Raw genomic sequence first — 24,036 nt, forward strand, 5'->3', positions numbered from 1 at the left:
GCTTCAGACACACATCAGCGTTCTAGTCGGGGGCCTTAGGGAGATAGAATGTTAATTTCGTGCTAGTCTAAAAGCAGCAGATTTTGCACAGATGTAGCCCAGGGCATGCTCTAATGATTTAGCTAGGGCGCCCTTCGGGGTCGCCACAGCGGCCAAATCAAGTTGGGCTCCCATCGAAAAATCTGCTTTAAGTAGGATGTGAGGGGTCATGATTCTGAATCCATTGCAAGGATTTGTTTTGCACAAAAAACCTTCCTTGGGCTAAAAATGGCCCCAAAAAAGATGCTTTAGTGATGAGTCATCACTTTTCACAGTTATGTGGGGCATTTGTAGCCCAAGGAATGTTTTTTGTGCACATCAAATGCTTGCAATGGATTCAGAATCATGACAAACCCCTAGTTAGACTCCTCGCATCCTACTTAAAGCAGATTTTTCATCCTGTATTTCATCCTGTATAGAAAGTCGATGGGAGCCCAACTTGATGTGGCCGCTGTGGTGAGGTGACCCCGAAGGTCGGCAACTCGGGCGCCATAGCTAAATCATCAGAGCATGCCCTGGGCTACAAAGGTGCAAAATTTGGCGCTTTTAGACTGATTAGCACGAAAAAAAGAAAAAAAAAACCTAAGGCCCCCGACTATTCAGGAAGTAACCAAAAATACACAGGGAAGACATATTTGCATATTATAACCACACCTGGGAGTCTATTAGAGTAACATAGTAGACATACACATAACGAAAAAAGTACAAAACTATGGCACCACCACCTCTTTAAGGAATCGGACCGTCTAGAGGTGAGTCCTTAAGGAATCGTTGAAATCCTAAAGCAGGGGTCTTCAACGTTTTCAGGCCAAGGACCCCTAAGTTGAGAGAGAGATGAAGCAGGGCCCCCCACAACCTGTTCATAGATTCCATATAGTTTCATCGTTTGACAGCACAATCATCAGTGTATTTTGGATTCACGTCAATTTGTGTTTCAGATATTTAACCACTTGAACCGTAAATACTTTATAAACTTGACCTTTCACTCTGTACTTAGTCTGCTCTTTTTCCCCTCTACACCAAAGCTCTCTGCCAAAAATAGCCGATCTACACGCTCACAACGCCTCGCAGCGCGAGGCCTTGTGAGCTTGTAGATCTGCTATTTTTGGCTAAAGTTGGACGAATATGGACACTAGGGTTCAAGTGGTTAATATAAAAAAGGAGAAAAAAAAGTTTCTATCACTCAATGATTTGGAGGACTCCCTGTAGTAACTCTGAGGACCCCCTGTTGAAGACCCCTGTCCTAAAGGATCCCCAACCCAAGTTATGTTGCAGTCACACAGCGTTATAGAGGAAAGAGCCGACGTTCCCCAAGCATCCCTCCATCGAAGCCCTCGTTTTGAGAACTAATCCTCCATGCTTCCTGGAACCATCCCACGCTCCACCTCTTATCACTCCTTCCTCTTTCCGCATCCATCATCATCACTCCCATCGATCGACCGCGATTCACATGGCAGCCATTTTGCCCTTCAAGGGGAAGGACACGATTTGGGTTTGTGCGAGTCACGTTGACGTCACGTGGCGCTCAACTATTGATGAGACGGTAGCTCCATTGATTTGATGTTGACGTTCCAAAAAAATTTCTCCCTGTGACTTAACGCTGCAGTGTAGCGGGTCTCGACGTCACTCGTTTTGGCACATAAATGGACGCAAACAAAGTGGATTCTTCTGACCATACATGACGTTTTTAATGTGATTTCATTTAAATACAAATGTTGACTTCCTGTTGATGTATTAATTAGTGAAAGACGAAACAGAAATCCAATTGGGGATCTGCAAACAGTAAAATCAACAGGAAGTTGACACTTTCATAATAAAAACCAAGAAAGAAGGAACATTTCAATATTGTGACAGAATCCACTGTTTGTGTCCATTTATTTGCGAAAAGAGGGATTTTGAGAGCTGTTTCGTTGTGCAGTGTACAGTATGTCAATGAGGAGATGAATTAGCCAGTATGCCCCTCCCCTAAAAGCTTTTGTCCAATGCTAGCTTAGTAACCGGCAGCTTGCCAAGGCTGTTGCCAAGGCAAACCTTGGCAAGCAGGAAGTTATTCTAAGCTAGCATTGGACAAAAGCTTTTTGGGAGGGGCATAGCTACTGGCTAATTCCTAATCCATTCCTAACATCTCACTTTGGAGTTAACTTCATGGCATGGTAACTACGCAAGCCAAACCTCTACCAAAGTATGACCGCACCTTTAGCTTGGTTCATACTTAACAGTAGTTGTTGCGCCAATGTCGCACACCGAAAGCAGCATATATGCTAATGCTATTTTCTGTGCGCGACGGGACACGCACCAAAGTATGACAATGGCATTTACGCCACGCTTGCGTGGCGTAAATGGCCGCGTGGTGGCGGCCGTGTGAACGCGGCGGACATTATCACCATGTAACCATTGACCCGGGAGAGTGTTTTTGGCAGGTGGTTCAGTCCGAGTGTATCAAAAAGGCAACTGGGTTAAGGCCGTGGAAGCTTGTCATTGGCTGCACGGAGGTGGCGAAAGTCGGGGGGACGACTTTTCATAATATTATAAAACATACATAAAACACTGTAGCCCTATTTTATACCGTGGCCATTTGAAAATAGCCGATCTACAAGGTCACAACGCGTCGCGATGCGCCGCGTTGTGAGCTTGTGGATCTGCTATTTTCAAACATTTTATACTTTTACTTTTGGTACATTAAGTATATTTTGACGCCAATACTTTCGTACTTTATGTACTTTTCGTACATTTTGAATTCCAGACTTTTGCTTGGAACAGAGTAGTTCTATATTGCAGTATTGATGCTTTTATAAGTCTAGTAATTCTAGTCTATTCTTTGATAGTGTTAGACTAGGATGTAAACAAAGTGAAGGCCCGACAATGGCCAAAATTATTATTTTATCATTAGTTCACGCTTTTTGTGGGTTAGGGTTAGGGCTTCGAAACATTTTTATTTTAGCATCCATTTTTCAAGAGAGAGTTGACTATAGCTCCTTTAAATATAAGGTGCTGGGAGTGAAAATTATAATGTAGGGGTGCCTCGGATTAAAAACATATTTATGGGGTGCCCTGAGACAAAGAAGTTTGGGAACCCCTGTCCTAGACACATGAAAACCAGGAAAAGTACAAAACTATAGCACCGCCTCTTTAACCCAGTTGCTTTGTTGATACACTCGGACTGAAAGACCTGCAAAAAAACACTCTCCCCCATTGACCCGCACCGAGCTTGCTAACCCCCACCCCTTCCTCCTCTCCTCCTGTTCCTCTTCCTGTGCGTCCTCTTCCCTGTGTCCTCCGGCCCTCCAGGGGGCACCCTCTCCCGGCACGCCTCTCTGCCCACCCAGCGCCAGCAGCTGCTGTCCTCCAGAACCCTCCTGGGCCCCCCGCCGCCGGCCCCCCAGACCGACGACTCCTACACGCTGTACGTGCCGGCCACAGCCGCGCACGTGGCCCTGGCGCACGCCAACGGCCTCGGCGCCAACGCAGGTATACCCGGTCGACTGTGCACTGCACTCACGCACACACGTGCACTCGCACGCAAACGGTGCATTTCCCGCACACACAAACACGGTTCACTCAGAGGGGATGCACTTGACCACTTGAAGTGCATCAAAAAGATTTTTTTTTTCTTTTCTTTTTTTACCCTCTCTCTCCTTCTCTCACTAATCGAACTCTGGTCTGACATCACACAACAGAAACCATTGTCCAACAACGGCGGGGTTTGCACTGGCGCCACAATACATACGTTGAGCGGGTGCCTACATCACACTTCTACCACTTTTTGTGGTAGAAGTTACTGGATTCTGATTGGCTTAAAACAGTGGTAAATCAGTCAACAACCTTGAGTTGGCTCATGGACCCCGCCCACTGAAACAATTAATGATTGTAACGAAATAACCTTGCAAGTTACAACTGTGTTTTCTTTCATTTATATGGTAGAAGTGGTAGAAAAGCAATTTACCATTCGAGGGTCGCGGGTTGTTGGCTGATTTACCACTGTTTCAGGGTTGTTTGGCCCTGAAACAGTGGTAAATCAGCCAACAACCCACTCCCTCTTATGGTAAATGGCTTACTTCCGGTATCCTGTATATTTGCAGATTTGCTCGGACTTTATGTCATATGCCGATGTGTGCTTGACGTTGGGAATATCCAGTCCATATATGGAGAATCTTAATACAGTAGGACCATTAACATACTGTGTAGGATAGATTAGAATAGTCTTGGGTTCGATTCCTGCCGGGGGACGCTGTGGGGTTGGCGAAAGGGCCTTTCTGTGGGGAGTTTGCATGTTCTCCCCGTGTCTCCTAGGGTAGATACCCTCACAAAAACACACAGTAATCCTGGTCTATATAATGCCTCCCCCTGGCCAGCCGGGGCGCCTGATGGAGGGGAAAGGAACTGGTTGGAATAACGTTTTCCTTCCACACGCTACGTCCATCCCGGGGAAATCCCCACTGTCAGGTGAAAAGAAGCAACTTGGACTAGGACTACTCATGCATAGAAGGAAGCATTAGGTCAGTCCGTTGTCAATTAGCACTGGGTGAAGAAATGGGTTACAAAATCATGGGATTAAAATTATGCCTCAACTCTTAGAGTAGGGTGAGGGGGTCCCCAGTTAAAATATGATTATTTTTGGGTGTCGCGGCCTGAAAAGGTCGAGAACCTCTGAACTAAACGAATTTTCGTCGGGATCTTTCAGCGCCACATTCAGGGTACGTACAATGTGATCAGTGTTCATCGTTACCCCCATCACCGACCCCACCCACCACCCACGTCACCCAGCCCCCCCCCCCCCCCCCCCCCCCTCCCCTGTGACAGAACAGAACGTACGTCCCCCAAAAGGCCCCCCCAACACGGTGTCTGTGTCCGGTAGGTGTGTCTCGGAGCGGCCTCCCCCAGCCCGGGTGTCCCCTGGAGGACATCTGGGTGCCCAGGAACTCCCGGAACGGTAAGACCGCCCCCCCCCCCCCCCCCCCCCCCCCCCCCCCCCCTGCTCCCCTTCCTCCCCCCCCTGGCCCGTAAGCTGTGCTGCTAGTGGTGTAAAGTAACTAAGTAGATTTACTTAAAGGAGTAGTTCACCCCCAAAATGACTTTTTTTCCCCCCTATTGATCACTCACGGCATGGAGACTTGAGTTTAATAATATTTTCTTATTCCTAAGACAAGAAATATGATCATAGTAAATTTACCCCCATTGATTCCGGATGGGGACCCGAATGCATTTGGGTCCCCATTTCCCCTCTACACCAAACCTCTTTGCCAAAAATAAAAAATAAAAAGGTCACGCTGCGAGGCATTGTGAGCTCTGAGGACCCCCTAAGGGGTCCTGGACCCCCTGTTTAAAACCCTTGCTTTAAAGAACCAAAAGTAGAAAGTGCCCATTATGCAGAATGGTCCATTTCCCACAAGTTTTTGTATGTATAAAGATCTTTTGAAAATAGCAGATTGTCTATTTTCAAATAGCCAGGGTTAATGTGTGTTTTGTATTGATAATCAGATTCTAACTAGTAACTAAAGTTTTCAAAAACTGTAAGGTGCCCTCCACACTACAGGCGGTCTCCGTCGGGGCTGCCGCTAGGATCAGCGGTGACCGCGCCGCGGTGAGACACAAACACACTCGCTCAGCGAGTAAACTCCACGCGGTATTTCACAAAGATGAACACAATCCATCTCTCACCGCCCGCGTACGCATGCACAAACGAGCACGCTCGCGGGGATTTCACGGGACCGCGCCCGCTCTCCTCGCCTCCCCAAAACTTCGCTGCGCGGCTGAAGAAGCCGCCCGCCTCCCATTGAAAATGAATTGCTAGGAGGCGGTGACCGCGGCTAGTGTGGAACCCCCTTAGTAGAGTAAAATTACTGACAATAGCGTAGTCCATTAATGGGGAAGGGGGAAAAATTACTTAAAGGGGGGAACCGCCCATTTTCAACATTGAACTATGTCATTAATATGCCTTTGAGTTGTCACTGTGTACTTTGGTATATTAATGACATAGTTGAATATTGAAGATGTGTGGTTCTCCCGGTTAAGTACAATACTTGAGTAATTGTACTTTGTTACTTTACACCACTGGCCACACCCCCACTACAAGTCAACCACCTTCAGGCTTGGCTGAGCTCATGTTGTTCTCCCCTCTGCTGCCATGAGGGGGCAGCACCACTCCATCCATGTTCTAGCTCCAAGTGAGCCATACTTAAAGGAGCGCTTCACCCCCAAAAATTCACACTCAGTTTTTGGTTGAATAAACGATACAAAATTCTTTTTTGGGAACATGCTAGCTTTGATAACTATGACAATATATTTATTCTTTCACCGTGAAGGCAATGCGACACAAATCCAAATTGATGAGTAATTGATGGAGGGGAAAAGAAAAGTGGTTTGGGGCGTGAAGTGTTCCCTTAACTAACGCAGGTATCTTGTTCCGTAGCTAAACACTAAAGCCTCCTTCATGTTAGCCCCGCTGTAGGCTGTTGTACTGTGTAAAGGCTGTCGACCCACAGAGTAGCTCTGTCGCCACCTAGAGGCTGAAGCTCCTGGCTGCGTTGCTGCATTCTCCATCCATCCAGCCATGCCTGCAGCTCCCTGCTACCGCATACCGCCACCTCCCCGCCGCGGCTTCCAATGGCGGTGCAGCAAGCCTCCTATGTACAGTCAAATCCAAAGGGTTGAATTAACTCAAGTAATACGCTCTAATGCACAGCAGCCGTGTTGGAAAGACATTGGGCACAGACCCGTAGAATGGGGAGTTATAACACTTACGTCGACTCCCATTGTAAGCGTGGAAAGCTAGCTTAGCCTAGCTTACTGGAGCCTGTTCTCATTCTTAGCGAGCCTTTGCTGCTCTTCAGCCCCGTCCGCCCTCATTATAACCGAGGCATTTTCACTCGCTCGTAAGTAGACTAAATCACGTCCTTTTCCCCCTTTTAAAAATGTTGTCTACCTTGGAGAGGCCCGTGAATGCCTTAAAAAGGGGAAAAAGACATGATTTAGTCTACTTACCAGCAAGTGAAAATGCCTCGGTTATAATGGGGGCGGACGGGGCTGAAGAGCAGCAGAGGCTCGCTCAGAATGAGAACAGGCTCCACGCGACACCACTTTCGGTCTGCGGCGAGATCAAAGCGTGACGCCACTCTCCTCTAAACCGCGCTGATTGGGCCTCTCTTCCTTACTTCCTTCACACAGTTCACAGGTGTTACCAATGATTCTGATGAAGGCCCCGTTCCATGTGGCACTAAAGCTCAAACCTTTTTAATTTCAAGTTACACACCCGTAAGGGGTCAATTGGAACCCCCTCAAGGAACCATGAGGGCACCTGGACCACCCTTTGAGACCCACCGGTGTAGCAGAGTGTTTCCAATGAGCCAACATGCACAATATCAGCACCCTGACTCTGTTTGACCAGAATGGAACAGAGCCTTCATTAGTATCATTGGTATCACCTGTGAGGGAAGTAAAGAAGAGGCCAAATGTATTTCCAATATGGCCTATTGACCTGTTAGGGTCCCAATGGACACATTACGAATCCAGTTGGAGTTAAATCAACGCTGTGGATTTAGCCTTTTACCTTCCTCCAACCCCAGCTACCGTACTTGTATCCCTGGCCCACTGTAAGGCTTGTTCCCCCCGCTGACTCAATGCTGTGACTGTGCCCGCCATCTTCATTCAGCCTGATGCGTGGATGTTTTCCCTCTATGCCAGCCTCTGTGCAGAGTTCTAGGCGGATAGAGACGGAATGAAAGCAGATATGCCTTCCTTGGACCAGTTTCAACCTGGCATCCATGTTCTGGGACACGGCATCATAGGCAAAAAAAGATTCAAGCATTTCCAAAGATTCTATAAGCGCACAAGCTTGTAGATCAGCTATTGTTTCGATATAGCCTATGGTATATACCGAAATTAGGAGGGGGGGAGTATAGAGCCCTGGGGGACACCAAATCAGGCTTTAGCAGAAGGGAACGGAAGCACTAGCTCTAGGTTACTTAGTAACCCCGGAGCAGCGATCCAATTTTTTTTTTCTTTTTCTTTTTTTTAAATACATCGAATTGATCAATAGCTCGGGGAAACTTCGGGCCTGGGCACGCAAAGACATCGGGAATAACTTGGGAAACTCGGGCTTGGGAAGTAATAAATGAATAATGAATGTGTCCTCCAGTTAAGATTAACACACCAGGTGCCCGGGATTGTTCAACATTTAATCGGCAGTTACCAGTTTACAGTTTACAGTTTACAGTTTAGGCATTTAGCAGACGCTTTTAATCCAAAGCGACTTACAATAAGCAGCTACAACATCACAATAATAAACAATAATAAACCATGGAAACCCGCCATTTTAGCTTGTTTTGGAGGCCTGGCAAAAAGGTAATCAGAGTAAATGTATTCGGAGTATGTCCTGTTTATTTTCACGATAGTATTTTCTTTCACTCAGGACAGAATATTGACAATCGCGGGCCTCATTGCTTTTGTAACGGCCGGCTGTGTTTTAAACATGAAGGTGATTTAAAAGCTACATTAGGAGAAAAAATTACTTTTGTGCAGCAGCTGCTGTGTACGAGGGAGACGGGACTTCCCGGTCGCGTGATCTCGCGGTGCATTTTGGAAAAATGTAGTGTTTTTCTTCACCGCGGTAGCCTGGTACAGTAGCTACGGATTAATATAGTTTACTGTACAATGCGTCAAACACGTCGTGGGCACCGGGAGACATCACAGAGTTCAACGCGTTGGCACGTTGTGGTCATCCAATGAGTTAATATTCTCTCTCTCTCTCTCTCTCTGTCTCTCTCTCTCTCTCTCTCTCTCCCTCTCTCTCTCCCTCTCTCCAGCTGGGGACAGGAACAGCGTGGGCAGCACGGGCAGCGTGGGCAGCACCCGCAGCGCAGGAAGTGGTCAGAGCACGGAGAGCACGGCGGCAGCCACCAACGGACTGCACCACAACAACACCACGGCCCAGCACGCAGACAGCGCCAGCAGCAAGGTGCCTGCCTCTGCGCCGCCCGCTTGTTCACAGCCTGGGACGTGCTGGCCATTGGGAAAAGCGGGACAACTCCCGAACGGCCGGTTCATTCCCGGCCATTAGGGGAAAAAAACAAATTTAAATGTCGGCCTTCGTTCCATTTTGGGGGCTGGGCGGCCAACAAAGTAAATCGTCACTGTCGGGCAGAAACCTCGCATCTCCAAGTTTCAAATTTGTACATTTTTCGCAAAGCAAAGCCCTGCTTCATCATACAAGGTCGTCGCACAAAAGTAGTGAAAACAGCAGATCTACAAGCACACAACGCCTCGCGGTACCCGACAACAACGAAATATAACTCATGTAATTGGCCCACTGGCTTGTCACATAGCGCGCAATGAGGGCCTCTCCAACTCTTTTTTCCTGGGCTGAATCAGGGGCCCAGCACGTCCCTGCTCACAGCCACGTAGCTGACCCATCGAGGGTCATCCGAGGCCCATTATAAAACTGTCTTCTAAATCCTAACGGTACTCTGAAAAATAACAAAAAAAAGTGATGTTTCTGTATCTAGAGCTGTCACGATTACAAATTAAACTGACGATTATTGATGCAAAAAAGTTCGACCAAGGTACTCTTGGGGGAAAGTTAAAAAGCCTTTTTAGGGCTAATGCATGGCAAGAACATTTTAAAAAATGCGCCTACGCGTTGTGTCACAATACCTTCTTCAGGATATAACTGTCACCCTGAAGAAGGTAGTGTGCCTTGGTCTAACTTTTTTTGCATCAATTTTGTCACCTGGCTACCAAAGAGCACCTTGTGTGGGAGATTTTTACTCTCCAGCCAAACAGATGCACTCCTTACTCTCTGTTTTATACATTAAACTGACGATTAATTGTCACACATATAATTGCGATTAACGATTGAATTGTGTTTTCGGCATTTGAAGACATGGAACATATAAATACAAACGTAATTTCGGTTTGCCATTTAGGCTTCATAATCACAAATTGCACAGGGCAGATTACTGACATATTTTAAAATGTTGTGCTTTAAAAACATTTCTTGAAAATAGCAGAAATAGCTGATCTGCTATTTCTGCTATTTTTCAAAATTTTCAACATGGAAACGATTCTGACGATTATGCCTAATAATTGTGATTATCTCAAATAATTGCGATTAGGCGATTATGTAATACTTGTGACAGGCCTACATCAGTGGTGCTCAAACCTTTTAACGTCAAGGACCCCTAGGATTGTATGTGTTTGGCCGTGGACCCCCCTCATCTCAAAATATTCTGCTCTTGTGATCGCCAGAAACAAAGACTTGAGTTGCAAATGGTCGCCTTGAAAAATATATCAATCAAAGATTTGCACAAATGTTAATGATTTATCAAAAATAGCAGATCTACAAGCTATGAGCTTGTATATCTGCTATTTTTCAATAGCTAAAGTATAAAATAATGGTTAAAGTGGTTAAAATGTAAAGTGACACAGATGTTTGCCAGGTCTAAATGGGTAAAGGGACATTTTGTCGATTTTATCCCTTTGTAAGTGTAGTGTTGTAGGTGTAAGTGTATGTAGGCTACTGTATATCTGATGACATCAAATTGTGGAATACACCCTATGACGTGAAACAACATGATGCCTGCGCCCGATGTTTTTTTTTTTTTTTTTTCTCGCCACACTTTATATTTGATCACCTCACATTGGATTTAGGTTAAAAGAAATGTTCTAAATGTGCCCATTTTTTTTTCTTTCAGTCTTTGAACTGTTTTGTTTTCATCTTGTGTGCAGCCTCCAGCGCCCTCTGCTTGTGATGTGGGACAAGCTGACTCCAGCAAGCAGCCAGATCAGCACTCAGGTAAGCTTCGTTAAATTGAAATAAATACCAGTACAACAATATTGGAAAAGTTCTATCGGCCTGGATATGCAAGTGTGCTTTTGTAACTAAAATTTTGCATCTGGGGGGGTCCCTGGAACTAAATATTTTTAGATGGGGATCCGTGGCCAAATACATAGAAACATAGGTTTTTCAAAAAAACCTTAGAAGGAGGCTTGCGCACATTTTCAAGATTTTTCAAAAATAGCAGATCTACAAGCTCGCAGCGCGGCACTCTGTGAGCTTGTATATCTGCTATTTTTTTTAAATCTTGAATCTGTGCATGTATCATGTAGGTGGCATGTAGACCCGACCACAGCTTTCGAATAAAACAATCCCATTGGAAAAAGACATATCCGTTGTCAGGCTGTATTTGTCACTGTATTTGGCCCACAGCAGGTTAATATCATAATACTGATATATTATTGATTTCAGCTGTTCCAATTCCAAACATGCAAACAGGACCCGCTTTAATTTCTATATTAGTATAGTTTAATGACTAGTATTAAAATTGTATTATCTTTTACTATTTTTTATGTCCAATTTATTAGTATTTGAGTTCATAAAGTAAATTAAATAAAATGTAACTTTCAGGATTCCAATTGAAGATTATATTTAAAAAGAAAAATCAGGATTGCAATTAAAACATTGCAAAAATACGACACATTTTGAGTTTGTCCATCTGCTATTTTTGCTACTTTTGTGTGACATGACAAAGTAGGGCATCAATTACGAAAAAAAGTAAAACATTAGAGTGAGTGTGGAAATCTAGTGGCCCTCTCCATCATCAAAGTTAGCACCCACCTGATCTAAGTGCAAAGAGCTGAGGGGGAGTGTGAAGAAGTGAGTCTTCAGACATGGTTGTGAGGTGATGGTGGTGTGCTGTCATTCAGGCATGTGCACACATAGACATCTAAGGGGGCTTGAGCCCGTGCCCTCCCCTTGAATGCAGTTTTTACTATGGTGAAATAAATGCAAATGTTCCCTTTCCATACTATACAGCATTCAAGAGAATTGCCATTTCCAAACTCTCCTGAACTTGAATGCAGCATGTTATGTAAATGCCCTCTCTGTGTAGAAATCCATGTTGTACGCCACATCTGCAGTATTGACTTGATTCTGCTTAGTTCAGTGTGGCATCAAGCACCGAAAATAGCCGACCTCCAAGCTCACAACGCGTCGCGCTGCTTAGTTCAGTGTGGCATCAAGCACCGAAAATAGCCGACCTCCAAGCTCACAACGCGTCGCAGCTTTGAGGTTGGCTATTTTCGGTGTTTCAACCAAAAGGCCCTTTAAGAAATGTCAGCCCCTGCCTCACTAACATTCCCTGCTGTCATTGTCCAGGAGGAGGAACCCCTCGCAGGCAGCAGCAGGCCTCCACCACGCAGAGAGCGGCAGAGCAGAACTTCACCCAGCACTTTGTACGACCCCAGCAGCTCCTGGAGGGCAAGGTGACCTTCTGCCGCCATTGACTGTACCTTATTTTATATATACTGCAATTCACTATACACAGGTTTAGAGCAGGCATCACTTAGGCGCCTGCAACTCATACAAAATGCAGCGGCCCGTCTCCTCACGGGTACAAAAAGACGTGAACATATTAGCCCCATCCTTGCCTCCCTTCACTGGCTTCCCGTTAATTTTAGAATAGATTTTAAGATGCTTTTATTTACGTTCAAATCATTAAATGGGCTGGCTCCCTCATACCTCTCTGCCCTCGTGGAACCTTATTCTCCAGCCAGGGCCTTAAGGTCCACTGACCAGTTATTACTGGAAGTCCCTAAACAAAAATTCAAAAAGAGCAGGGGTTACCGGTCTTTTATGGCCACGGCCCCTCGACTATGGAACAGTCTACCTTTTAACATTAGATCTGCCCAGTCAATTGGTGTTTTTAAATCCCTATTAAAAACCCATTTGTTTTCCCAGGCTTTTAATTGCATTTAAATTCATCTCACCTAGTTGTTTTTAATTGCTCCTAATTGCATTTAAAGTCATCTTTTGTTTTGTTGTTTTTGCTAATTGTCTTCTTGCATCTTTTTAAACTGCTTTGATGATTTGTATTGCCTGTGTTTTTAAATGTTGTACAGCACTTTGGTTCAGCTTGCCTGTTTGTAAATGTGCTATATAAATAAAGTTTGATTTGATTTGATTTGATTTGATTTATTTTGAAGACCCCTGGAAGCCACGGTCGTGTCCATATTGTGGAAATTCACTATGTTGTCATATTGATTAAGATGTTTTCCTTCACACAGAAAATAAAAAAAATTTCCTACCGCGGTTGTCCATTGCTTAGAAACGGGCCGGTGAAAAAAAGTGTTTCTCGAACATTGCTGCAATCTGGAGAAAGATTCCGAGATAAAGTCCCTTTTCTGCATAGCAATGCATAGAAGCGAACGGAGATTAAGCACTTCCTGATGACATAATTAAAGGATCATGGGAGATTGAGTTTTCTTCCCAATGACCCTGCGCTAGTGTTATTTAATATTAAACAATATCCCGACTTTTATCGGGAAAAGCTCTCCGCAGCCGTGTTTGAAATCCCAACTTTTGTCAGGAAAAGCACTTAATGTGTGTTAAAAGAAACCTGATCTAATTCATCAACAAATACAAACTGGACTAAAATGTTAGGAGAGGAGATCCAGTAGTACTGAAAGACGAGTCATTTTCATGTTTGGTTGCGCTCTGAAAATGGCAGATGTACTTGGGTCGGCTATTTTCAGCACAAAAGCACGTCAACCAAGGCATCGCCGGCAAGGCATCGGCGAAATACATTTTTGTCAACAAAATCAACTGTAGATTTAGTCAACTAAAATCTTATATAGTCGACTAAAACTAGACTAAAACCAAAACCTTTCAGATGACTAAAACTAAATTGAATTTTAGTCCAAATCTTCTGTCAAAATCAACGCGTTGACCCTGACTGTCACTCCTGTTTGTTTGTGTGGCAGGATGCTGAGGCCATCTACCAGTGGCTCAGTGACTTCCAGCTGGAGCACTACACCGCAAACTTCATCAGCGCCGGCTACGACGTCCCCACCATCAGCCGCATGACGCCTGAGGTACGCACCCACGCCGTCTGGGCAGGGGTCATCAATATGTCCGTATAGTAGGTTGGCTTAACAAAATTATCGAAACAAAGCGGATAAAAGCGCCAAACTTTTTTTGAGGCTTCTTTAGGACCTAACGATGGATTTTAGCCTTGGGTACCAAACTTTATTTTGAAAATTAACCCATAGAATTATCCATATCAAGTTGGGCTCCCATCAACTGTCTATAAAGGAGGAAAATACCCCAGAAAGAAAATCTGCTTTAAGTAGGATGTGAGGGGTCTAACAAGGGGTTTGTCATGATTCTGAATCCATTGCAAGCATTTGTTTTGCACAAAAAACTTTCCTTGGGCTACAAATGGCCCCACAAAACGATGGTTTAGTGATGAGTCATCACTTTTCACAGTTTTTTGGGTGTTTTTGCGGGCCATTTCTAGCCCAAGGAAAGTTTTTGTGCAAAACAAATGCTTGCAATGGATTCAGAATCATGACAAACCCTAGTTAGACCCCTCACATCCTACTTAAAGCAGATTCTTTTCCTGGGTATTTTCCTCCTGTATAGAAAGTCGATGGGAGCCCAACTTAATATGGATAATTCTATGGGTAATTTTCTAAATAAGGTTTGGTACCCACGGCTAAAATCCATCGTTAGGTCCTAAAGAAACCTCAAAAAAGGTTTGGCGCTTTTATCCGCTTCGTTTTGATAATGTCAAAAACCAGGGTTAAGCCACCACATTAGTAGGCGGACAAACGTGTCGGTAGCAAGACTTGTCCTTGTCCGTGGAAATGTGGACCCGTAAGGGTATATGGGCAAATCTGGCTATTCCTACGTCCCATCTTTTCGACCAAGAGAGTCGGCAGGTTTGTGTTGTCCTTCCTTGCTGTACTTAATTTGTAAATTGTACGGCTGTCCCCTCTTACAGGACCTGACTGCCATCGGAGTCACCAAGCCGGGCCACCGTAAGAAGATCTCCATAGAGATCAGCAACCTGAGCATTCCTGAGTGGCTTCCTGAATACATCCCTGTAAGAGGAATCACACCCTGCCTATGCTCTGTTCCTCCACTGGAGGGCACTGTCGTATCACATTTCAGTCTTTACAAGGTTAAGCCAGAAAGGTCTTTTCAGTCGAGACAGCTGGGCAGTGGAACGCCCCGACCGGCTGATATCAGAGAGTGCTGTGTTTATTTAATAAATTAATTAATTACTTAATCTATTAACCCATTTAGGCCCAGAATTATTGAATGCTTTAACCAGTGAAAAATAGCAGATATACAAGCTCACAGCGCGGCACCGAGTGCCGCGCTGCGAGCTTGTAGATCTGCAATTTTTGAAAAAGTCGTGAAAATGTGTGCAAATCTTTGAATATATGTATTTTCAAAGCGAACGTTTGTAACTCAAATTTTGCTTCTGGGTGGTCCCTGGAAGTAAATATTTGAGATGGGGGTCCGTGGCCAAATACATATAATTTTGGGGGTCCTTTACATGAAAAGGTTTGTGAAAAGGTTTGAGAACCTCTGACATAGTAGTCTCTCAAGAACAGACTAACTGAGCTCCAGTTAAGTGAAAAGGACCTTTTCTTTGACGATGACTGGCCAGATTGCTGACATAGAAACATAGGTTTTTCAAAAAACCTTAGAAGGGTTCAAAAGACACTAATAGAATCGGGTAAAAATTCTAATTTTCATGATTTTTAAAAAATAGCAGATCTACAAGCTCACAACGCAGCAGAAATAATATCTGCTATTTTTCAATAGTTAAAGCATAAAATAATGATACACAATAATGTGTAGCCTACCCGTTCTGAATGGGTTAATAAACATGTATTCTGTTCCACAGTCCTGCAGTCATTAGAAACCTTAAAGGGGGTCTAAGTGACATTTCTGGTTAATATAAGTGTTTAAATAGCTCTAAATTATGATAGTAATCATGGAAATATAGTTTCTGTTTATTAAAGAAGAATAGAAAACAAACACAAGTATCACTTACTGCACCTTCCAGTGTTTACGTAAAGTACCAGTAAGACTCCCTAATCGGGAGATAAGCGACCGTAGGTCACATGTATACACAAAGAGTAGGGAGCAGTGTCCCCAAAAAATGTGGACGGATCCATGTTGATGACATGAGTGTAGACATACTGTGTAGCGATTTGCGTGATTTTAGGGCAAAAATTGGAGGAGCAGTGTCCAAAAATGTGCTTTCAAAAATCGGCCTGAAGGTGGCGCTAGAAGAGGGCCATGTGAGAAATGAGGGGTGGGGTCTCCGCGCCGCCGAGGCGGACGAATAGGTACCGGCCCCGGCTCTCCCGGTCGCTCCTTGCCCAAGTTACGGCATTTTATGTGCGCTGCAGTGGCAGGGGGTCCTCCACTGGGGGCGCCACCACTTTTGCATCCGTTCTGGAGCACAAGGAGCCGGTGGTCCCCGGGAATTCCCTGTGAGCAGCCACGTTGGGGTGGTCATTTGGTCATTTTTGCACATTTGGAAATTTTTTACATCTGGGGGTCCCCCAGGGACCTGGGGGTCCCTGGAGCTCCGGGGGTCCTTGGAGGTTTTAGTTTGGCAGGTAAGGAGTGTGTGTGCAAAATCTGGCATGGATCGGGGCAACGGTTGCGGAGATATGAGCAGGGCAAAAGTGTGACGTGTGACGTGTGACGGACTGACGCACGGACACCTGGTGGAGCTTTCTGTAGTAAGTGCGACCTACGGTCGCAATGAACTCTTATTGTGATTATAACGTTGCTATTACATGTGCCTTTGATTCAATATTTCTAAGTTAGAATGTGGAGTGGAGGTTTATGCCCGCCAGCAACGATATACTCCCTGGACCGGTGGTCCCCCAGTTAAATAAACATTATGGATTTTATAGTGTTTCCCAGAGATGGAAAATCATATCAAATCTGTTTCCCAAACAGTGGGTCGGGACCCATGTTTGGGTCGCAGACAGACCTTCAGTGGATGCGAAATTTAGATTTAAAAAACTCACTCATTGATTCACTCGTACAACAAAATGAGTTTTACTTGAAAAAAAATGCTTGTCAGGTGAATATTCATATGCGATTAAACATGCGATTAATTTCGATTAATTAATTACAAAGCCCCTGATTAATTAGATTTTTTTTTTTAATCGAGTCCCAGCCCTAGTTGTAATATTACAACAGTGGGTCCTAGAGGGTTGAGGGGAGACCTTGAAATGTGAAAGTTTGAGAAACACCGGCTTATCTCCTGTCTCTCTCCAGTCGGACCTGGGGGAGTGGCTGAGCACCATCGGCCTGCCTCAGTACCACAAGAAGCTGTCGGAGAACGGCTACGACTCCATCAGCATCGTCAGAGACCTGACGTGGGAGGACCTGCAAGAGATCGGAATCACCAAGCTGGGTACGAAGAACGTGGACTTATGGGACTTCTTTTTAACTATGTCAATTGACGGTGCAACATTTAAACCATTAACACACCGGGTGCCCAGCATTATTCAAGATTTAATCGGCAGGTGCCGTGGCGCGTTATTTGGAATTGCACATGAGTTCTGGGCAAACCCCGCCCATGGACGCTTTTGATTGGCTGAACTGGCGCTAGGGAGTGCTCCTTTTTGTTCGCTTAGACCGCACGGAGGTGCGATCACTTAAACCTAACCCTAACTCTAACCCTAACCTTAACCTCAGTGAAACTAACGCTCTGAGTAACTAACCTGCCGACGGATGTGAAAACAAACGGCTCCGCCCAGAACTCATGTGCAATTCCAAATAACGCGCCATGGAAACCCGCCATTTTACCTCTTTCTGCAGCTCCAGGGAAAAAGTAATCTGAGTAAATGTAATATGAGATTTTTTCACGATAGTATTTTCTTTCACTTAGGAAATAAAAATGACAATCGACGGGCATCAGCGCTTTTGTAACGGCCGGTAGAGAAGGCGTGATTTAAAAGTTAGATTAGGAGATAAATGCACTTTTTTGCAGCAAGATAACACTGTTTTCTACGAGGGAACAGGATTTCCCAGTCATGTGATACCCTGTTGCATTTGGGGAATTGGAGTGTTTCTCCTCACCGCGGTTGCCTCGTACAGTAAACTCATCTTACTGTAGATTACTGTACCACGTGTCGAACACGTCAAAGAGTACTTTAAGTAAATTTCTATACCAATACCTTTGTACTTTTTTTAAGTACATTTTGAACAGAGTATTTCCACATTGCAGTGTTGATACTTTTACTTAAAGGTATGATGACAGCCAAAGAAGATTAACATTATGATACACTAGGTCACGTGGTCTTTCTTCAAACGGTCTGAAAAGGAGGCGGGGCCGTATCAGTTAGTAGTGAATGTATACTTCGTCCATCGTGCGGTGCCGCACACAACGTGATGCGTTGTTGTTAGCTAGTAGCCCGGCTAGCGCCGCACCTCACGGCTATTTTCGAGAGCTATTGTGTGTGTACACACACACATACACACACACACACACGCGCACGAACGCACACACACACAGGCTACACACACAGAGTGTATGAGCCACGGACCTCAGTCCTCCGCTGTGCTCCAGTGAGACTGCAGGACATTATGGATTGCTCCGGTCGGTCTGGTGCTCCAGTCAGGTTTAGGGGAAGAAACAGCAGGGTATGGCCGACAAAACCATCTCAGGGACGGGGAGAAGCGTGTTGACCCTCGTAACTAATCTCTCACACCTTTTTTGAAGAAAACCTTTTTACCGGTATAACCACTGATTTTATAGCGAATGCTATATCATTTTTACCCCTAGAACTGATAGTTTTAAAGTTGGTTTAGAAAGTCGGAAACACACCTCGGACAGCTTTTGTTGGGGCAGTTTCAAAAGATAATGATATGGATGCTCGACTCCGCCCCTCCCCCCCATATTAGCCCAATCAAATTAATGTATTGCCGTTACTGTACAGAAAGTACTACTTTCAGTACAGTAACTACAATAAATGAAGTTGATTGGGTAATTTAACATGGGGGTACATGACATCATTACAAAAATGGCTAATTTGATAGCCATAATTAGCTGTTTTGGCCATGTCACCCGACCTTCAAGTAAAACGTAGTACTTTTCCCCCCCCCCCCCTCCCCCAGGCCACCAGAAGAAGCTGATGCTGGCGGTGAAGAAGCTGTGTGACATCCAGAGGGCCCTGGTGCAGGCCGAGTCGGGCCAGGGGGGGGGCACGCTGCGCCGCAAGCCCCCCGGGACCCTGCACCTGGTGGCCATCGAGCCCCCCGACCCCTCGCTGGGGGGCGAGGCCGTCCCCTCTCCGCACACCCCCAAGATGATGACCTTCCAGGTAGCGTTGATTTAGTCGGCTAAAAAACGGTTCACAAATGTTTTCTTCGACAAATAAACGAACCCATTAAGACCTGAGGGCGGTTCTGCGAATCGGGCGGCAGTGGCTCAGGGGTAGAGTTGCCGTCTTAGAACACGGAGGGTTCCCGAAGGGTTCCCAGTTTGATCCCGGGCTCCCCCAGAGTCCTTGAGCAAGATCCCCTAGTTGCTCCCGGTGAGCAGGTTGGTGCCTTGCATGGTTTCCTCCACCATCGGTGTGTGTGTGTGTGTGTGTGTGTGTGTGTGTGTGTGTGTGTGTGTGTGTGTGTGTGTGTGTGTGTGTGTGTGTGTGTGTGTGTGTGTGTGTGTGTGTGTGTGTGTGTGTGTGTGTGTGTGTGTGTGTGTGTGTGTGTGATGTGTGAATGTACAGTAATGCACAATCTATGTAAAGTGCCTTGGATAAAGGCGCTATATAAATGCCCCATTTACCATTCATGCCCTTTTACCAGTCTGTAAAAAGTGCCCTCTCCAGACCATGAAAGTTGCACTTTCACTAGTTTGAAAGAAATGAAAATGCCCCCCCTTTCCTTTGAACGCAGCATTCAAGAGAATTACCTTTTCCAAACTCTCCTAAACTTGGATGCATCATTTTATGTTGAAAGAATTGCATCTCCAGTATTGCTTGAACCTGGAGCAGCGTCACACCGAAAATAGTCCATGATTGGGGTGCCATGATTCTTTCCTCCCCTAAAACATGATGATCAGGTATTATGATTATACGAGGAGGAAGATCTTTTCAAAAGAATTGTATAGAAAGTGTTAAACCACCCACCAGTTCATTACGTATGCCTGGTTGCCAGGTGGGTGGTGACCCAGCTGAAGTTAGCCACACCCACAGCGTTGGGTGTAGGGTAAAAAGAGAGGGGATGAGTTCATGATGTCATTAACTCAGTGTTTCAGTTGGGCCTTTTGACTCTTTAGCTTTCAGCTTCCAGGAAGTAATCAAAAATACACAGGGAAGACAAAATGTGCACATTATAACCTTAACTCCATAGACACAAACAAAACAGAAAATGTACTAAACTATGGCACCACCTCTTTAAAAACTCCAGCCCCTGCCCCTCTAAAGGCCTTATCAGAGTTCACGGTGAAGAGCCATCACCTCAAATTTTAGGTGATAAGTTATCACCTAAAAAGAGATAACAAGTGGAGGCCATCATAGTCACGGTGAAGTCCTATCACCGTGACGTGACGTTGTTTCTATTGTTCTTTCCTTCTCTCCCCCGTCTGTTGCTCGCGCTGCTCGCGCCTCTGAAACCAGGGGGCACACTGATTGGTCCAGATTGACCAATCAGTGAACGGGGTGATGGTCCAGATCGACCAATCAGTGAACAGGGTGATGGGGAGACTGTCTGATGGTAAAAACAGAGGCGATTTCTCGCCGTCCGCGGTGATAGCTCTTCACCGCGGCTAATGACATAATGGTGTTGTTTTCTGATTTTAAAAGACTACACCGCGGTGATGGCTTATCACCGCAGACTGTACTATGATAGGGCCATAACATTCTCTGCACTGTGCTTCCAGGACAGCGAGCTGAGCGCTGAGCTGACCACGGCCATGTCCAGCCACTACGGCGGCTGCCACCACCAGGACGGCCTGGCCGCCGCCCTGGCACTTAGGACGTCCCAGAGCCAGGAGAGCCTGGACGCTCGCTCCCGGGGCTCAGGGCGCTCCCAGGAGCCCCCCGCCGCCAGCGTCGCCCCCCACAGCCGCTCCCAGGTAGGGACGAGAGGATAGGCGATACTATCGTTTATTGTGATAAAAAAAACACTCACGATAATCGTATCGTGGAGATTTAATTTGTTGTGAAATTGTCCTCTGTCATGCACTGGGATCAATTCACCTTTTATTTGCCCGAGCTGCATATCCGGTACCATTTACAGGGTTCCCACGGTCATGAAATTCCTGGAAATATTTTGAAATGAGAAAAATATTTTTCCACTACTGGAAAAGTTTTGGAATTTATCTAGGGTCCTGGAAGGTCCTGGAAAAAATAGCTATGCATTGTCTTTGGTTATTGATTTTGTTAATACCTCTGAAATGACAAATTAAACATGAGCCAAAGAGGCAGAAATTGTGAAAATAGCAGATCTACATGCTCACAACGCCTCGCAACAAATATTAGAGGCAGAAATTGTGAAAATAGCAGATCTACATGCTCACAACGCCTCGCAACGCGAGACGTTGTGAGCATGTAGATCTGCTATTTTCACAATAGAACCGTGTTATACAAAATTCAACAACTCTTAGTGCTCATCAGGGTGCCGGGTCCCCAGTTAAAACATGATTATTTCGGGGGTCACGGCCTGAAAAGGTTGAGAACCACTGGCATACACTGCCTGTCTTTGGGCATTGCGTATAGGAGTAAGTGACCTGTTATTGAGCTGAATTATTGTTATATAGTCCTGGAAATTGGGTTAAATATTCTGGAAAAGTTTTAGAAAGTAATTGCTGAAAATGTGTGGGAACCCTGCATTTATACCCTCTATTGGTAAAACGTACTTATAATATAAGTACTTGATACAGTCTTTTTTTTTTCACTCTTTACCACATCTCTTTGCCAAAAAACTGCCGATCTACAAGCTCACAGCGTGTCGCAATCTTGTAGATCTGCTTTCTTTTTGGGCAAATGTTCTAACCCAGGATAATGGTTGTTGGGGATGCGTTGATTATCGCGATGATATCGTAAATCGCGATTTCTTTGATCACAATAGTCGTGACATGACGTTTTCATGTGGTCCCCTCCCTTCTCCCAGGAGAGCCTGGTGAGCAGCCTGGAGGGCAGTCCCGCCCGGGAGAGGAACGTCCCCGAGGGCTGCTGGGCCGACCAGAGGTCCCAGAGGACCTCACAGCAGACCATGGGAGACCACAGGTCACAGCAGCAGCAGCTGCCCAAGCAGGTACCCAGCGCTGTAAAGCAGGGGCGTCATAAGGGGGGGGACTGAGTTACTAGGGCCCAAGGTGGAGGGGCCTTAATTATTTTAAGCTTTAGCTATTGAAAAATAGCAGATCTACTGCGAGCTTGTAGACCTGCTATTTTTGAAAAGTCGTGAAAATGTGTGCAAATCTTTGAATAGGCCTATGTATTTTTTAAGCGAGCATTTGTAACTCAAATTTTGCTTCTGGGTGGTCCCTGGAACTACATATTTTGAGATGGGGGTCCGTGGCCAAATACATATCCTTTGGGGGGTCCTTCACATGAATACGTTTGAGCACCACTGACACAGAAACATTTTCAAACAACGTTAGAAGGATTTGAAATATTCAAATACTTTTTCACCAATTTTTTAAAAATAGCAGATCTACAAGATAGCTTGTATATCTGCTATTTTTCAATAGTTAAAGAACCAAATAATGCGTAATAATGCGTTCCCAGTCTAAATGGGTTAAACCCCCTCCCCCTATGAAGAACATTCATGAGGGGCCCACCTTCTACCCAGGGCCCAGATCCACTCAGATCCAACTATTGTGCTTATACTCCACTACATTTATTTGAAAGCTTCAGTTAATAGTTACTTTGCAGATATAAATGATTATATTATAAAACATACATTAATCCACTTTAGCCCTATTTTACCTAGGCTATTTAAAAATAGCGAAGCGACATGTTGTGAGTATGTAATATGCTATTTTCACAATAGAAGCGTGTTATACAAAATTCCTCAACTCTTAGTGCTCGTCAGGGTGCCAGGTCCCCAGTTAAAATATGATTATTTCGGGGGTCACAGCCTGAAAAGGTTGAGAACCACTGGCATACACTACCTGTCTTAGGGCACTGCGCATAGGAGTAAGCGACTTGTTATTGAGCTGAATTATTGTTATATAGTCCTGGATTAAATTGGGTTAAATATTATGGAAAAGTTTTGGAAATTAATTGGTAAAAATGTGGGAACCCTGTTACTAGTACTTCTACATTGCAGTAGTGATAACTCGAGCACTCTTCCCCCACCGCTGCAGGTACCGCTGGGCACCGCCACCGTCTTCAAGTACCCCGCCATCCCGGCCAAGCCCAAAGCCCCGCCCCCTCCCCCCCCTGCCGACTCCTCCCCCCTGCTCAAGGGCTTCAGCTACCTGCACGCCCACTGCGGCTCCACCCAGCTCCTCCCCGAGCGCTCGTTCACGCTCGGAAAGAAGCAGCGCACGGCGAGCCTGACGCGCTACGCGCTGTCGGACGGCGAGGCCGACGAGGACGACGACGAGGACGGCGACTCCCGCGCGGCGCCCCCGGTCGCCGTCCCGTCCTACGCCACGCTCAGCCGGCGTCACACGCGCGGGGCGGCCGGGCAGTCGTCGGCGCGCCGGCAGCTGCTGCAGTCGAGCCCGGAGAAGAACGGCACCGGCGGCGCCGCGGTCGGGAGGAGCCAGTCGTTCGCCGTGCGCGCCCGCAAGAAGGGCCCCCCGCCTCCCCCGCCCAAGAGGCTGAGCTCCGTGAGCGGCGGGGCCGGCGTGGAGCTCGGCGACGCGGTGGCGCCACCCGGTGGTGGTGGCGGCGGCGGAGTGGAGGGGGAGACAGCGAGGAGCGTGAGGAGCATGGCGGCCTCTCTGGAGTGTGCCATAAGCCCCGCCCCCTCCCCGCACAGACTGGACCTCCTCCAGCCGGAGGCCCCACCCACGGACGCCAGCGGAGCCCGGAGGAGGGTGCAGAGCGAGTGTCTTCCCGCCAAGGTTGGTCTAGCCTTTAGCGCTTTTTCTATTCAGAAAGCTCCCATGTTTCTTTCTGGGCCCTGGGTACAAGGATTCACTCACATTTTGTGCTTTAACAATTGAAAAATAGCAGATTTGCGAGCTTGTAGATCTGCTACTTTTGAAAAAATCTTGA

At 45.9% G+C, this 24,036-nt stretch overlaps 1 protein-coding gene across 2 annotated transcripts in view; it reads left to right on the forward strand.

The window, feature by feature from the left end:
- Nucleotides 1-24,036, forward strand: part of caskin2 (CASK interacting protein 2) — a 177,334-nt gene that overhangs the window by 141,302 nt on the left and 11,996 nt on the right. For both annotated transcript variants that reach the window (XM_080724985.1, XM_080724986.1), the window contains 11 exons: nt 3,328-3,507; nt 8,841-8,992; nt 10,762-10,828; nt 12,191-12,297; nt 13,795-13,905; nt 14,817-14,918; nt 17,129-17,267; nt 18,974-19,179; nt 20,742-20,936; nt 21,974-22,117; nt 23,175-23,882. In XM_080724985.1, the coding sequence (XP_080581111.1) occupies nt 3,328-3,507; nt 8,841-8,992; nt 10,762-10,828; nt 12,191-12,297; nt 13,795-13,905; nt 14,817-14,918; nt 17,129-17,267; nt 18,974-19,179; nt 20,742-20,936; nt 21,974-22,117; nt 23,175-23,882 (2,111 nt within the window). The remainder of the gene's footprint in view (nt 1-3,327; nt 3,508-8,840; nt 8,993-10,761; nt 10,829-12,190; nt 12,298-13,794; nt 13,906-14,816; nt 14,919-17,128; nt 17,268-18,973; nt 19,180-20,741; nt 20,937-21,973; nt 22,118-23,174; nt 23,883-24,036) is intronic.

This window comes from Nannobrachium achirus, assembly GCF_963921795.1.
Source record: "Nannobrachium achirus genome assembly, chromosome: 4".
Classification (NCBI taxonomy): Eukaryota; Metazoa; Chordata; class Actinopteri; order Myctophiformes; family Myctophidae; genus Nannobrachium; species Nannobrachium achirus.